Source organism: Adiantum capillus-veneris, chromosome 27 (assembly GCF_014529385.1).
Source record: "Adiantum capillus-veneris isolate H3 chromosome 27, ASM1452938v2, whole genome shotgun sequence".
Taxonomy (NCBI): Eukaryota; Viridiplantae; Streptophyta; class Polypodiopsida; order Polypodiales; family Pteridaceae; genus Adiantum; species Adiantum capillus-veneris.
The window spans coordinates 83,943,059-83,958,893 of record NC_140957.1 but is presented as its reverse complement, the minus strand read 5'-3'; the positions used below and the strand labels follow the sequence as shown (position 1 = coordinate 83,958,893).

Here is a 15,835-nt window from a genome sequence, read left to right as displayed (position 1 = left end):
AGCGCCACTTCCTTCTTGCATTGGAAACTGCACCAGAATGTGCCACTTGGCACATTTACAAGCATTTTCCCGTTTCGGGGTTGCCGCCTAAAAATCTCCCAACCGGTTGCCCAGCTGACTTCACGGCAGAGTAAGAAAATGTTCCCTTGTCATTCCGGAGGTAATGACGCCAACACATTTTCAGGTCCCAAAATAGCAGTTCCCTAAATTTTAGGAGATGCTGCCATTGTATCTTTCTAGGTCATCCGACCCTCTTTGTACACTGCGGCCACATCCAGAACTGAAATGTAGCCTCTGTAGCAAAGGATTCCACTTTGGCTAGTCAATGACCCTACTTTGGCTAACCATAGTCCTTGTCCAACCTTAGTGCTCTCTTGCCCTCAGGCCTGGACTCCCTCTGGACAGTTCCACACTAGCTATGCAATGCAGGGCAGTTAGATTTCCCGAGGGGTGTTTCCAAAAAGTGAAAGTAAATAGATAATAAGAAAGAAATCAACAAAAAGGATAGATAGTAGTCACACGCTGGTGACATCAGCCATCTTGGGTTTCCACTTCTTTGCAACTTACTCTTCAGCTTCAGCAACCTTCTTTCGCATTTTGGTGAGGACATCGGCCCATGAAGTGGTTGTTCCCGACTTCTGCTCTTCCTCTTCCCGGAGGGTTTTCACTTGTTCTTTGATCTTCTCGAGCTCCTTAATCATTGAGGGCCGAATTTCTCCCTCCTTTCCAAGAATACTTTTACTCCTAGAAGCTACCAGTTCTCCCTTAAGTTCTTCAATCAATGTGTCTTTTGCACTTTGCGTTTTTCCATATTTGATTTCTAGGACTCACTCACAAAACAATAGTATCATCTAACCTTTTTTGCATCACAGCTTCCATTACCTACACCTCTACCCTCACAATAGCTTGCATCACCCCTTTCAGTGCCATATACATCTCATCACGCTTACCGAGCATCTCTTTGTCCATCTCTTTCCTCATATATGCATACATAGCATTTCTATAATTCTCCATAGCTGCATACATTTCTTTCTCAATGTCTCCCCTCATAACTTCAACTCTGTCTTAATCATCACATGTACCTTCTCAAATATTAGGTCATCCTTCACCTTGGATACTTTCCCTGTTCTGAGAGAACCGGGCAACAATGTGTTGTCCCGACTTAATGTAACCTTTGATATAGGCGGGGTTTGATATGCATCTGGATCTTCGGTATCATCTCAAGGGCAGCCTTGCCGAGAAGCAAGTTGAGACCACTAGAGTATGTAATGCCGACACGAAATTCCGTCGGCCGTGAAGTTGTGAAGGTAAGCACTAGCCACTGCAACAACAACCATGCTTGCAAGGGAGGCAATGGTTGCAGGGTAGTGACTAACGAAGTTGGCTGAGCAGCTGGCAATTGTAACAACCCTAGCAGGCGGGAGCAAGTGGGCACGTAGGGGAGAACCCGCAGCAACACAACAAGGTACATGCTTGTGTTTACCTTGCAACGTAAAATCCAACCAACCTTGGCAATGAATTGATGAGAATACAATGGGGGCTAGGTGTGCTTATATACTCACCTTAGCAAATTTCCCTACCCAAGAGTTGACAAATAGGTAAAATAAATACCTAAAGCCAAAATAAATATTGGGATCACATTGGGCCATTCACTTGAGACGCTATAAACTTTAATAGAGGTACCCCATATTTTGTTTGCCCAACAACGTGTGAAGAGGTACTCGCGAAGAGGTGTGATGAAAATTCATGCGTGAAGAGGCACTTGCAAGGAGGTGCAACGAAAGGTCACGTGTGAAGAGGCACTCGCAAAAATGAGAAAAAGATAGTGCACTCTTGGAAATGAACGATGAGCAGAGAGAGGTAGCTTCACTCAATGGTTGTGGGTAGATATTGTGCTCTTTTTGAGAGATTGAAAATGCTAGTTCTTTTTTATTCCCCCATTTGGTTTTTGTTACTTGATTTGTCAGCATGTTGATTTTTTCCCCCTTTTGGTTATTTGTTACCTGATTCGTCAGCATGTTGATTTTGGAACACGATTTTGTATGTTAAGATATGCCAAACTGGATTTTATTACCAGGTTCCAATTCTTGATGGCTCTGCAAGATTGTGGGTGGAGGCAATACATGCAGCAGGTCTTGAATTTGCATTGGACAAGGAGGGAAACAAAGTTGAACACACTACTTTCTCTTTGATGAACCCCATTCATGTCACAAAAGCAGATTCTTTCATTGCTGCATTCCCATCACCAGACCTGAGAATCACTTATGGTATAGAGTTTAAGGAGGTATACTTTTAAAATGATATTCTTGTCAGCTTTGGAAGCTTTTATGCCTGACAGAGATTTAAGTCGAAGAAGATAATTAATGCCTTTTTTGCTTATTTCCAAATGAATATATTTAACTGTGTCACTGATTCCTATTTGCTAAGGTCTCATCCCGCCCTGCCCACACACCTCTCTCTCTCTCTCTCTCTCTCTCTCTCTCTCTCTCTCTCTCTGTCTCTCACTGATTCTTTTATTCCTGTTTGTGAGATCTCCTCTTGCTCATTGCTTTGTTCATTGATGGTTGTAGGGCTTACAGAGAAATTGGTATCTTTGGGTGGGTGATTGCAAGGACTTAGAAGCACATGTGGTATCCCTTTGAGTAGGCTCTTGTAGCAGGCTACAGTGTCACTTTCACAGGACACACAATTAGTACAGTTGGTTTGGTCTGGTTCACACTGGACGGACTCTTTCGGCTGGGCAGTGACACGTGGTAGGGATACAGATGGTGGCCTAGTGGACATTGTGGCTAGGTCATCACCTCCACTCAGTCTGGAGATAGACTTAGATGGCTGACATTTATGAGCCGTTGGTGGCTCTTTATGGTGGTACATGTGAGTAGTAGCTGTTGGGTCAGGATTGTCATCTTCGTCTTCATATATGGTCCAGTGTCGTCTAGAGGAGCGAGTCTATACACAGCACGTCTACACCATCCCTCCACATCTGAGCCTCGACACCCCCATTGTACCCGTGAGTTCTGGGCTGGAGCTAAGTGTGTTGCCACGCGTGAGTCTGTACCGATTCTTTGAGATAGTCGAGTCATATGTTTTGGTCTGCTGTTGTGCCTCTGTGGGATCAATTATTATCTATTGTTTCCTTTGTTTTCCGTCTGTTTTGAGTGAGATTGTCACGCACTTTGCACTGAGGAGCACCCATTGTAGAGAGCACGACACATTTTCCGCGCTAGAGGTGCTCTCATTTTTGGCACTCCCGGTGGGACCTCAACTGAAGTCTCACTCTCTGTTGAGGTACAAATCGAGGAGCTAGCTGGTTTTTACCTAGCTTCGCCTACTTTGCCTTGCACTGTGCAGCCTGCTGGTCTGGTCCTCTCTCGCCCTGGTCCAACCAGCTCTCGTCCTCGTCTAGGCCTTCCTCGTCCCTGGTCTAGTCCTTCCTCATCCCTGGTCTAGTCCCTCCTCGTCCCTGGTCTAGCCTGGTGGTCAGTCACTTGCCCTGGTCTAGTAGAGTCTAGACTTGCGTTCAGCCAGTTAAAGGTCTTCTTGCCCAAAGCTTGGTTGGGTTTGTGGTCGCTGCATGACACATACAAGGTGGTCATTAGAGCGTCAAAGCGCACTACTGAGTCCTCTGAAGTACTACAACAGAAGACGACCCTTGGTACCTAGTAGAAGTCCATCAACCTCATCACCCATACCTCCACATATGGCATCACCCATTCCTCCATCCGGTTCCACATCTTCCAGGTCACCTTCCCCAGTACAGGTGTCTCCTATTTTGTTACAGTAAGCTATTGAGCAACGAGCTCTTGAGCAAGAGGCCATGGAGGCGTTGACCAGTGTTTTGGCCAAGGTAAATATCAAGTTCCCTACCTTCAAGGGACTCTCCTCAGAAGATGCAGACGACCATGCAAGGAGGTTTGTATCTCTCTGTAGAGGTCGTGGTCTTAATAGGGAAGATGCTTATTTGGTACTCTTTCCATCTACCTTGGATGGCTTAGCAGATAAATGGTACAGTCAGTTTGCAGAGAACCATTTTGCAACTTGGGCAGCTTTAAGACAACAGTTTTGTGCAGCATTCATGCCAGGTGACTACCAAGAAAAGGTTTTGGATGAGTTGGCCAATATGGTGCTCCAGCCAGAGGAGACTTTTGCAGAACTCATGACTAAAACCAAGTCTCCGGTTGCCAAGCTTCCTTAGCAACCAGGGGAGTTTATGGTTAAGAAGTGGGTGGAGAAGGCTCTTCCTAAAACTTCTCAGCAAAAACTCCGAGAGAGTCTCCAACTTGACGCCACTCTGGAGGAGTTTGTTGCGGCTGCTACTAGGATAGAGGGAGCTAGGAAGCTGTTCACCAACTCTCCTCAGGTAGAGACCCCCTCATTGTTTTTGGAAAGTCCTTCTGATCCTTTAACTTCTTTACGCAGGGAACTGGAAGCCCTTAAGGTACAGCAAGCTCTTCAAGAGGAGAGGTCCTTCTCTCTCAGACAGCTCATGTCGGTCTCCAGGACACCCTCCACATGAATGCCCCCTTCGGGTGTACTGCCACTTTTGTGAAAAGTCTGGACATGAGAACAAGGACTGCTACTACCTCAAGGGATTGGGACAAATACAGCAAAGTCTTGGTCCTACTCTTCAACAAGAGCCAGCATCTGCATCCAACATGGTTTCTCCCTGTGGCCATCCACACCATATGCCACCTTTTCTGACAGCCCCTCCTATGCAAGGTATGCAAAGTACTTTTCCGTCTCAGAGCTTTTATCATACCCATGCTCCCTCACCACCTCACAGCTTCTATGTTAGGTGCAGTGGAATGAATGTTTGCGCTTTGCTCAAGATGAGTGCTCCGAACTGTGCTCAAGGTTCCTTTTAGTTCTTATGGAAGGGAGAGCCTTCCGTTCTTAATGAGAGAATGCTATGATCACAAACAAAGTGAATGGACACTGTGTGTGCAAGTGTATGAGACTGAGAGATAGAGAGATACGACACCAGAGACGTTGTAAAATCCTCCTCCGAAGGCTCCACTCTCGTCGGCGAGAGTGGTCTACTTATGATTGCACAATCTGGTATAAACGGTATGCATGAGACTGATGCAAGTCTAGGCTATGTCGACGATGACGACGGTGATGACGAAGTCGACCTAAGGGCTGAAATCTGCAATCTTTCTACTGTTGTCCAAAATCGCTATGGATTGAAATCTGCTAATCTTCTATCTGCTGAATTCTGACTCTATGTCGGTGACGATGTCGATGACGACGATGCACTGAAAACGCAGATGCTGAAATCTGCGTTTTCCGGGCTGAAACTGTAAACCTGGCGGAAACTAACCGTGCGGCGAGGAACTGTTGCGGGAAGGTGAGATCTGCGAGGTTCAGGACTTTATCTGTGGGTGCTAACTGCTGAAAACTGAAAACGCTGATGTTCCTTGCTGTTCCGTCGCGGTGAAGCTGCAAAACGCCGCGGTTGATCTGCAACCAAAAACGCCAGGGCTGAATTTCTGCTGCTGTCGCCAGTTGCTCTGCAAAATGCAAAACGCTAGGCTGCTCTAAGGTTCTGCGGTCGCCGGAATCTGCAAAAGCAAATCGCTGGCTGATCTGTGATGAAAACGCTAGGGTGATGGCTCTGCTCCAGAAACGCTAGGTCTCCCGGGGGGGTTTCTGCTGAGAAGGTGCCTGTTGAGCGTGGAGCTCCTGCTGCCTCTTCTGCCAATTAGTGCTAGTCTAGGTTTGCTTATATACAAACTGACTCAATTTGCCCTACCTACTTTCCAACAAAAGTCACTTAAAAATAATAAGTATATGTATATGATGCCTCAACTATCAGAGAGCTCCATTGTATCAGCTCACCCTTTGTATTCCCTTTGTATCAGCTTTCACCCCACCCCCACCCACTATTTTCTTTTCAGTTCTTTGTACTTTTTGAACCCAGACCTCGTATTACATTCACCACATGTAACCTTTTGGTCTCATAGGTCATTTTGGCCTTTTGAAGATGTTAATATTACATTTCATTTCATTTCATTTCTCTCTCTCTCTCTCTCTCTCTCTCTCTCTCTCTCTCTCAGCAAGCTCTTTGGTGAAGCCATAAAAAAGCTCGCTCCGTGGACAAAAAACTCATTTAAAAAACTCGCTAAGCTCGCTATTTTTGTGAAGCCGTAGAAAGAAGCTCGTTCTGTACCCTTCCCCAAGCTAGGGAGGTAATTTGGACTCATGTACAACTCATTTGGATGCTAGTACACCTCATACACATTACATGGAAGTCAATGACAAGCTGCTGACTAGGATAGCGACTAAACTAGGGAAGGTGCATATGCGCAACAAACCCAAAACTCACGCACATACACGAGCCATCACAAAAATTGAGATAGTGCAAAGAGGGTGGAACTACTCATAACTAGTTCTTTGGGGGACTGAAAAATTAAGGGTAGCTACTCGCACTCGGACTTTGCAACATGTAATGAAATTGTCTCATGATCGTTACATCAAGGGCAGGAGATAATGGTTCTTCCTTGACATTTGCACAATGTAAAGCAGATTCTACAAGATGTCATTTTGTTGGACTAGAGTATGACTCTCTATAGTGACTCGTACCTAACAATGCTCTCTCATCACTCATTGATTCTGTATTCAGAGCACATTTGTTTTCCTTTTTGTGCTCGATAACCTGTCATTTATTCGGGATTCTCTTTCTTACAAAGGAAAACTGTCTATATGAGTAAGCTTGCCCTGTAACCAGTTTATCTCTAGGTATGTTTCTTTTATCTAGCTTTGCTTTTGGCACCACTCCTTCATTCTTGATGCTTGTGCAGGTTTCAGCAATCGGCACTCAAGTTCTCTGTTCGTCTAGATAAGAGCCCTACTTATGAACAGGAGGTTGCGCCTGCTCGAACATTTTGCATTGCTGAACAGGTGGCTCTAAAGTAAAGGAAGTTGTAAGTTCAATAGTTGTTTTTGTTTGTTAGTTTGATTATCAAACGTTGGAACATATAATGTCCCTTGGCAAGATCCTCAACATTAACTAAGTAATGTTGAACACAACTTGGAATTAAACATGGGTCCCAGATGGTTCTGGAAATATCAATTCCCAGAGATAAAAGAACGTTGGAGATGTCTAAAATGCCTTCATATCATCCAAATTCAACTTTGGTCACACAGTGTTTGCATGTCATAAAACCAAGTTTGATGCATAAACAACTATTATTCTCTCAAAGTTGGAGAGAATATTTTCAAACTAAACTTTAAATAGACAATGCATCAAGAGGGAGTGGAAATACTAAGCTTTCATTTGAGAGTCATGCAATAACTTTCTAGGGATTCCGACATGATTTTTCAAGATTGAAATATAGTGAAAATGACCTCTAGACGGTAATTTCCATGGTCAAAATTGTGAAATATAGTGGTGGATGGGCTAATCATTACTCAAACATCACCAAAGAGAGGAGTCAACCAATAACCTGAGAAGCTCTCAAGGGGCTTGGAAAAATATGCCATCCCTAGGGCTCTTTCAATAAAATGGACATGCTCACAAAGGTGTTGGGACATGATAGGCCAAGATCCTCTGTGAGATTAGATAAGGCTTGATTCAAGACATTGTGAGTGATTGTCTGTGGGGGACTGAAATGCAGAACTTCTGCCTAGTATGTTTTACTGTCTTGGTTGTGCTTATGCTTTTGAGGATTGTAAAGAACTGCCAAGTCTGTTTCTTTGGGGCAGTTGTTTATGTGGCCCCCAATGTGTTAGTTTGTGCAGCTGTTATCTTCAGTGGACTCTGCAAAGCATATTCAACTTTTAAGTCTAGCGAGTTTGGAATTTATGTAACTGATCGCATGCTTGATGAGCACAGTTTATATCTAACGATCCATGGTATGGGCCACTATGTCAATGCTTGATTGAGGATTGTTGTCATTACCACAGCATGTGTGTGAAGACCAGGGAAAATTACCAAAATGCCCCTTAAATTTGTACAAATTTCCAAAATACCCCTCAAATTTTCAAAAATTCCTAAAATACCCCTGATATTTGGAAAATTGTCAAAAATGCCCAAAATCCCAAAATACCCCTTGTCCACGAGGGATTTTATTTCTCACAAGGCATTTTATTTTGCTACTTTTTGTAGGAATATTGGTTTGGCCCCGATGGCAGATAGTAGAACCAGCTTTTTTGATGGTACTATCAGATGGAACAATTCATAATTTGCAGGCACAAATGCCACTATTTCTGAGCTCCCTGGTAGAAATTTTTGTTTGAGGCACCTAAAGATAGATCTGTATTATCAAAAAACAGTGAACTATGTGAAAACTGCAGTAATCTATCCAAACTTGGTACAAGGGTACTTAAAGAATTATCAGGGGTATTTTGGAAATTTCCATAAGATATCACATTATTGTGGTAATTTCCCCCTAAGAATATGTAATTGTTTCTGGTTGGGAGATGTTTCGTAAATCAGGTTCTTAAAATCGTCTGAGCGAAATGCATGTTGATGAATAACTGTATGAATTTAGTAACTCAAACTTGCATTGTCTGTGTAGATTGCAAGCATGCGAGCTGCTGGCCTTATTAAGGGAGGTTCTGTGGAGAACGCCCTTATTTGTAGGTGGGTTTAAATCTATCCAACTGACTTGGTTTTCTTTTTGCTGTTAAGTATCATTGAAACTGCCATATAGTGCAAGAAATGAAGAGTTTACTTGGTCACTTTTGCAGCACGAATGATGGGTGGTTAAACCCTCCTCTTCGATTCTCAGATGAGCCTTGCAGGCATAAACTGCTTGACCTCATTGGGGATCTTGCTCTTTGTGCTGAAAATGGAAATTCTGGTCTACCAAATGCTCATATTGTTGCATTTAAGGTTAGAGCGCGCGCGCACACACACACACAGGTATAGGTAAATTTATGCCACCTCTTGGTTCTTTGGATTGACACTTTTGACCTCTGCAGGCAGGCCATCTACTTCATACAAAGTTTAGTTATGCTTTACTAGAAGCAAAAGAGCATCAGAGGAGAAAAGGTTGAGCCCATTATGCTATTTTCTTTTATCTGCACAATTCTGATATAAATTTTTCTGAATGAGGCATCCTTCGATTTTGGATCAGCTATACAAACCACATCAGAGAGATGTAATGCATACATGCAGCAAGTCGGATAGCAGATTGTTTGGTGTACAGTTTTACTCTGGTTATAAGCAGATTGTTTGGTGTACAGTTTTAATCTGGTTGTTGAGTATGGCCTTAGCTTATCGTATCCTCATGTACATCAAGAGAATTATCTGAAATCACTGCAAAACAGTTGCTATGGAGTTATGAAACATTCTACATGAAATGGGTTGTAAATGCTTTGAAATGATTTCATACAAGTTTCAAGCACTCTTCATCTCATTAGAAAAGGTGATGCTTTCTTCTGGCATCCGTAGTACTGGATTGTGTGGATGGATTCTTGATGCCCTTCTTTTTGGGGCTGAGCAGCTTAATGTTCTTCTTTATTCCATACCATTCCTTCTTATGAGCAGGTTAATATATTACACCGCTGGGGTGGGCATCAAGGGAGATTTGACCTCTCCAAGGTAAGGAGATGGTTTAAATAGTCTGGTTATGAGTTAAGAGGTTGCAGGGAGCATCGCCGTTTATTGTTGAACTGTGCTGAGTGTGTCAACATGCGGGGTGTGTGGGGTAATTTGCAAAGAAGGGTGAATAAAGTAGATAATCTAATGAATGACAATGGGCAATGTATTTCATCATTGCTCAACATCGTTTTGATTCAGGTACTAATTTCCTGTTTTTTAGGCATCAAATCTGTGATTGGCTTTGACCCTCTACCGGTTGTTCAATGTTTGGTATCTTTTTGAGGTTTATTTTTTATGGATTTCAGCTCAGCACATAATATTGGAAAGCTATCTTGTTGTTATGGAGCATGTGATACCTTGTTGGAGTGCTTTTAGTAGCCTTGTGCTTGCAAAACACAAAATTCCAAATTGTGATGGCCATTTGTCTACATTTAGCGGAGACTCATGCACATTTGCTTTGACTGTGTCCTTGGGCATTGCTTTTGTGCATTTCTACTTGCCTTCGTGTCAGATTCCATTCTTTGCTTTGGGAAGTGGTTTTGGATGTTTGGTGTGCTATCTTACCATTCTATGGCTGCTACCAGCTTCTTCACTTGGGTTGGTTTTTAGCCCTAGTGGTCTATTTGGATTTTTAGGAATGATCTTGTGTTCCTCCAACCTCTAAGAGCTCCTTTTCACTTCTTTCAGATGTCTCTTTGATAGTCGTCACTGGTATCATGTAGCATTCAAGACATCTCTCAACATACCCTATAGTTTTTTGATGTCTTCTAGTTGCTCACTGCCTTCGCCCTCTCCATGCTTTGAGTAGAGGATTCTACTTTGTACATTACCTTCTTTGTGGGTTTTCCCTCATCTTGAGCTTTTGTGCGAGTAAATTAAGGATTGCCCAAAAAATGTATGTGTGCGCGCACGTGTGAGCTCTGGGATTGTTGCATTACTATAGTTTTTCTTTGCTTATTAGCTTGTATGCGGTTCTGTCTCCCCTCTATGGTCTTCCACAAGGCTTTTGGCATTCTCACCTTCCTTACAACAATTTGCGGTCTTCTTGATGTGGGTCAGATATTGGGCTTATTCTGCCCTGTGAAATGGTTGTATGTTCTACCGCTCTGATGCAGATCCTTTTCCCTTTTTCAAGCTTTCCCTTAGGCAATCTTTACCTTTAGGTGATATCACCCGAGAGTTACATCAGCTTTCTTATGAATGCTTTTAACCCTTTCACAGCCAAACACTTTTGTGTTCTTTCTTTTGTATATGATCTTTTCTATGGGTTTTCCTTGCCTTGAGGTCTCCACTTGTCAATTAATCCCAAAGATTTACAAAAAAGAAAGTGTGAGAGCGTTTTCTTTATAGTTAGCAACGCCCGAATTTAAATTGCAATCTAATCAAATTTTGATATCGTTTTATATCTTTCAAGCAAGTGTCCAATGGTCTAGTAGACATTTTAGGTGCATATCTTGTAGGATACAAATTTACACTAATATTCTTGCACAGTGAGGCCAAGCTTGGGAAAGGAAAATAAATGGTTCATCTTGATGACTTCATGAGTGCGTGGGAGTTACCATTCCACTCAATATCTTCTCATGATAAAGGATTTTTGTTGACAATCTTATTCTTGTAATATTGGTTCCACTAGAGCCTAGCATCATCAATAACTCAAGAAAATCATAATATGAGAAATGATTCGTAGTAATGGTATGATGAGTGGGTGGGAGCTATCACTTTGCCCAATGTCTTCTCATGTTTGAGAAATCTTGTTGACAAGCTTATTGCTATAATATTTGCTCCACTAGAACCTAACATCTCAAATAACTGAAGACAATCATAACATGAGTTTATTATGGTACTAGTGTGATGGCCATCCATAGCTGCTAGCCATACTTTTGCTTTTGCTTTGTGTTCAATGTCAAGGCATTCTTCCTTACAAGAGTGTGTTGACATGCTTAAGGAGTTTCTTTTTTGTAAGGGATGAGTAAACTTGGTTGGAAGCATTGTATGTGATTAGTTTAACAAATTCTTGTTTAACTCCTTCCTTCTCCATAGGATTAAACTCAAGCTTAAGGTAAACATCATTTTTATACAAGAAAAAGCATCATATCAAACTTATTTATATGTAGAATTGTAAAAGATGGCCATGTAAGTATGCACTATTATATACAATAGATTTTTGATAAGATTTTGCACAAAACATAGGCCTTACCACTTTCTAAATGGGCACTAAGAACAACCATATTTCTTCTCTTCGAAGGAGACACGAATCGGCCCTCTATTATCCTCTCAAATAGAGGGAAAATAGCCCCTCATTGGCTTGCTAATTGAGCGCAAAATTAGCCCTCCTCCTTTGACTTGATTAGTCTCTGTAACTTTTCTGACACAAGGCAATACCACCATCACATTGCTTAACTTGTATGCCCAAGTAATGATGCAACAACCCCAAATCTTTCATCTTGAAAGTAGCATTCAAATCAGCCTAAACTCAGCAATGTGTGCGTCATTGGGACCATTGATCAGCAAATCATCCACATAAAGAACAACAATGAGAAATACATCGCCTTCGCGCTTGACATACAATGTGCTTTCTGTTGGACTATTACCAAAGCCTCGTTTGACCAAATGAGTGTCAGCTTTCTCATACCAAGCACGAGGAAATTGCTTCAACCCATACAAAGCCTTCTTACATCTGCACACTTTGTCCTCTTGTCCTTTCTTAACAAAACTGCGAGGCTACGTTACATAGACTTCCTAAAAAATGTCACCATTCAAGAAAGCAGTAACAATATCAGATTGATCAACCAAAATGAGCTGCCAATGCATATAGAAAACGAACAATAGTCATATGGCAAGTGGGAGCAAAAGTTTCTTCATCATCTTTGACTTTTTGTTGCGCATAGCCTTTGCAACAAGTCGAGCCTTATGGCGATCAACTTCACCATCCAGCGGTGTTTCAACTTGTAAACCCACTTTGTGCCAATGGCCTTTTTGCCAATAGGCAAACCACATAAAGTCCATGTGTCATTTTCTATAAGTGCATCATATTCTGATTGCATGGCAGCCATCTTATATTCTGATAGACACAGGTTCCTCAAGTACATCCTATAAGCTAGACACAACCAAAACATAACAATCTGATGCATAAGAGACATGGCGAAAACCTGAACGAGTACGACTAGACAAAGGTGCATCCAATTTATTGTCACACAAAGTGTGCACCAACCATTTTGTCATATCTCTAGTCTGTTCATTTTCAGCCCTTTCCTCATCAAGTACATCATGTACATCTGCATCAATAATAGGTTGATCTGTAACATTTTCAGAAACCCCCATAGGCTGTACATTTGCCTCATTGGAATTTACATTCGTACTTCCACCATTGAAAAGAGGCAACAAAGTGTCATAAATGTCCTGTGAGCTTACATTATTGTCTCTAGTACATGACAACAAAGGTTGAACAAAATCTTCCACAAACACAACATCATGTGAGACCAAAATACGCTTTGTTTGCGTATGGTACAACCTGTAACCTTTGCTTTCAGCACTATAACCAACAAAAATACATTTGAAAGTCTTATCATCCAATTTTTTGCGCTGCACTTGTGGCACTAAACCATAAGCCAAACAGCCAAAAACACGCATGTGCTCAATAGATGGCTTTCTATCATGCTATGCTTCATATGGAGTCATAGACTACAACACTTTCGTAGGACACCTATTGAGTACATAAGTGGGACACATGACAGCCTCGAGCCAAAGTGAATGTGGTAAAGCTTGACTCTTGACCATACATCTTGCCATTTTTCTAAGAGACCTGTTTTTCCTCTTAGCAACACCATTTTGCTGAGGCGTATACGGCACTGTACATTGGTGTTTTAACCCACGATTAGCCAGAAATGCATTAAATTCATGAGACATATACTCTCCCCCTCGATTAGAACGGAGGGTGCTGATAGTACATTTGGAGACGTTTTCAACCATAGCAAGAAATTGCTTGAAGCACATGAACACTTGAACTTATCTTTCAATGGATATACCCATGCATTCTTGGAGTAGTCATCAATGAAAGTCACGAAGTACAAGTAATTTTCCAAGGACGGAGTTTGCATAGGCCCACAAACATCACTATGCACAAGTTGCAACCTGCATGTAGCATGAACTGACCTATCCTTTGAAAACTTAGCACGTTGCATTTTACCCAAAATACAGCCTTCACAAACATGTTTGACAGGCGCTTCAAGAGGCGGCAAAGAAGCAACCATATTAGATTTCTACAAGCGCAACAAACTGGCAAAATTCAAATGCCCATAACGTGCATGCCACAGTTTTGCATCTGAAACAACTCTTGAATCTGCAACTGCATTTGCAAAATTTTGTCCACACTTGTCATACAAAGTGAGCTTATACAACCCACGACACAAAAGACCAGATGCACTAATTTCATCACCCAAATTGAGATCATGAATTGTACATCTGTCATTCACAAATTTGACTACAAGTCCAAGTCTAGCAAGTGCAGATACAAAAAAAAGATTCTTCTTGATTCCAGGTACATAAAGTGCACCGACCAGTATAAAAGAACTGCCATTTGCAGCAGTCAGCACAATCTTACCAACTCCCTGAACCGGATAAGAGGCATTATTGGCACAAGTGACTGAATTCCCATGAGGGATAGACTCGAGAGAGGTGAACAATTCACGATGTGAGGTAATGTGCTTTGTAGCACCATTATCGAAATACCACGCATGTGAATCTGCAGCAACTGACATGCATGCATCATGGACATCAGGATTGTAAGTGCACTCTGCACTAAAAGCCCATTCTGCATCAACATCAGCATCACAGTCTCCTTTCACAGAAGACTCAACAATGGCTGCATTTGTAGTAGAACCAACATTTGCAGTGGAGCCACCCTCTCATTTCTTAGCCTCTTTGGCCTTCAACTTAGGACATTGCTTGATCAAGTGATCATTAGCTTTACAATAATGGCAACGCATCTTCTTTTCTCCCTTATCACCAAAATTTCCAGACAAATTGTTGCTAGCATAAGCATTAGGAACATGTGATTGTCCACTCGCAGAAGAACCATAAGAAGTGGCTGCATTGCTATTACCACCCTTTCTTTGAGAAGCAATAAAAGCTTGTTCAACTGCACACTGTCTAGTCCTGTTTTTTCTGGAAAGTGACTCTTGCAACAACAATGTGCACAATGCATCAAACTTGACAACTTCAAGATTTCCTTGGGTCATAAGTCTCTAAGTACTAGCAAAGTCTGGTAAGAATCTGGTAAGGCATCAAGAATAGTCTGCACAAGGGAGCTGTCTGAAATGACTTCACCTGTAGAAATAATTTGCTCATTGATATCCTTGACACCAGCAAGGAAAATGTCCATATCATCTGCCTCATGCATAATCTTCGACTCTAGCTCTTTACGCAACAATGCAATTTTTGCCTCATTGCGGCTTGCATAAAGGCCAGTCAGAATATCCCAAGCTTGTTTTGCAGATTTCGTTGAATGAATGTGAGGAGTAATGGTACGCTTTACAGACAACGCAATCAACACATGAGCCTGCACATCATTTACATCCCAACGAGCTTGTTCTGTCGTAGGCAAAACAAATTTAACAACACCAATCCTTGCAGCAAGATGACCTGCCATATCCTCAGTATCGCCTACATCCTCAGAACCAGGACGTACATCGATGCGCTGCACAATATTCTAGACGCTCTTTGACACAAGAACATGTTGCATCATGTAAGCCCACATAGGGTAATTGTCCCCATCCAATCTTTCCTCAGCAGCAAACATCTTGAAAACATTGTGTTGTTGTCAGCCATGGAAAATGCATGCACCTGATGTGAAAACTGCCCGAAATGAGGAGAAACTGAGTGAGACCAGCACGTGCTATATATCACAACCCGCAGTAGAGTGTATGGAACCTGTTATACAGTAATTGGCGCTGATAAAAATTCTACACAAAATGAAGAAATTGCTTGTGCAGACCTGGCTGCAGTGGAAATGTGGTCGAAATGAGCCCGAATAAAAAATTTGAGCAACCTGAGCTCTACGAGTTCACCCAAAGTTTTTGTTCACTTGCGAACGCTGGCCAAAGCTCACTGAAATCGGAGAAAGTGAGCAGGCGTGTGCTGGAGCAGCTGGCGACTAAGCCCAAGAGGACGCAACCTGCTCTGATACCAATCGTTGAAATTAGGGTTGTAGGAAATCACACACATCTTGGAGAAGACGAAGGAAGCTCAAGGCACACAACAGAGAGTGTATTACTTAGTGTGCAATGGAAA

The 15,835-nt window shown here is 42.2% G+C and overlaps 1 protein-coding gene across 1 annotated transcript in view; it reads left to right on the top strand.

Moving 5' to 3' along the window:
- LOC147422292 (putative UDP-3-O-acyl-N-acetylglucosamine deacetylase 1, mitochondrial) overlaps positions 1 to 9,350 on the top strand; it is a 41,878-nt gene extending 32,528 nt beyond the window's left edge. The window contains exons 3-9 of the mRNA XM_086503210.1: positions 2,078 to 2,284; positions 6,801 to 6,828; positions 6,901 to 6,923; positions 8,520 to 8,584; positions 8,692 to 8,836; positions 8,926 to 8,995; positions 9,081 to 9,350. Coding sequence (XP_086359336.1) covers positions 2,078 to 2,284; positions 6,801 to 6,828; positions 6,901 to 6,923; positions 8,520 to 8,584; positions 8,692 to 8,836; positions 8,926 to 8,995; positions 9,081 to 9,133 — 591 coding nt within the window. The 3' untranslated portion in view covers positions 9,134 to 9,350. The remainder of the gene's footprint in view (positions 1 to 2,077; positions 2,285 to 6,800; positions 6,829 to 6,900; positions 6,924 to 8,519; positions 8,585 to 8,691; positions 8,837 to 8,925; positions 8,996 to 9,080) is intronic.
- Positions 9,351 to 15,835: the final 6,485 nt, after the last annotated feature.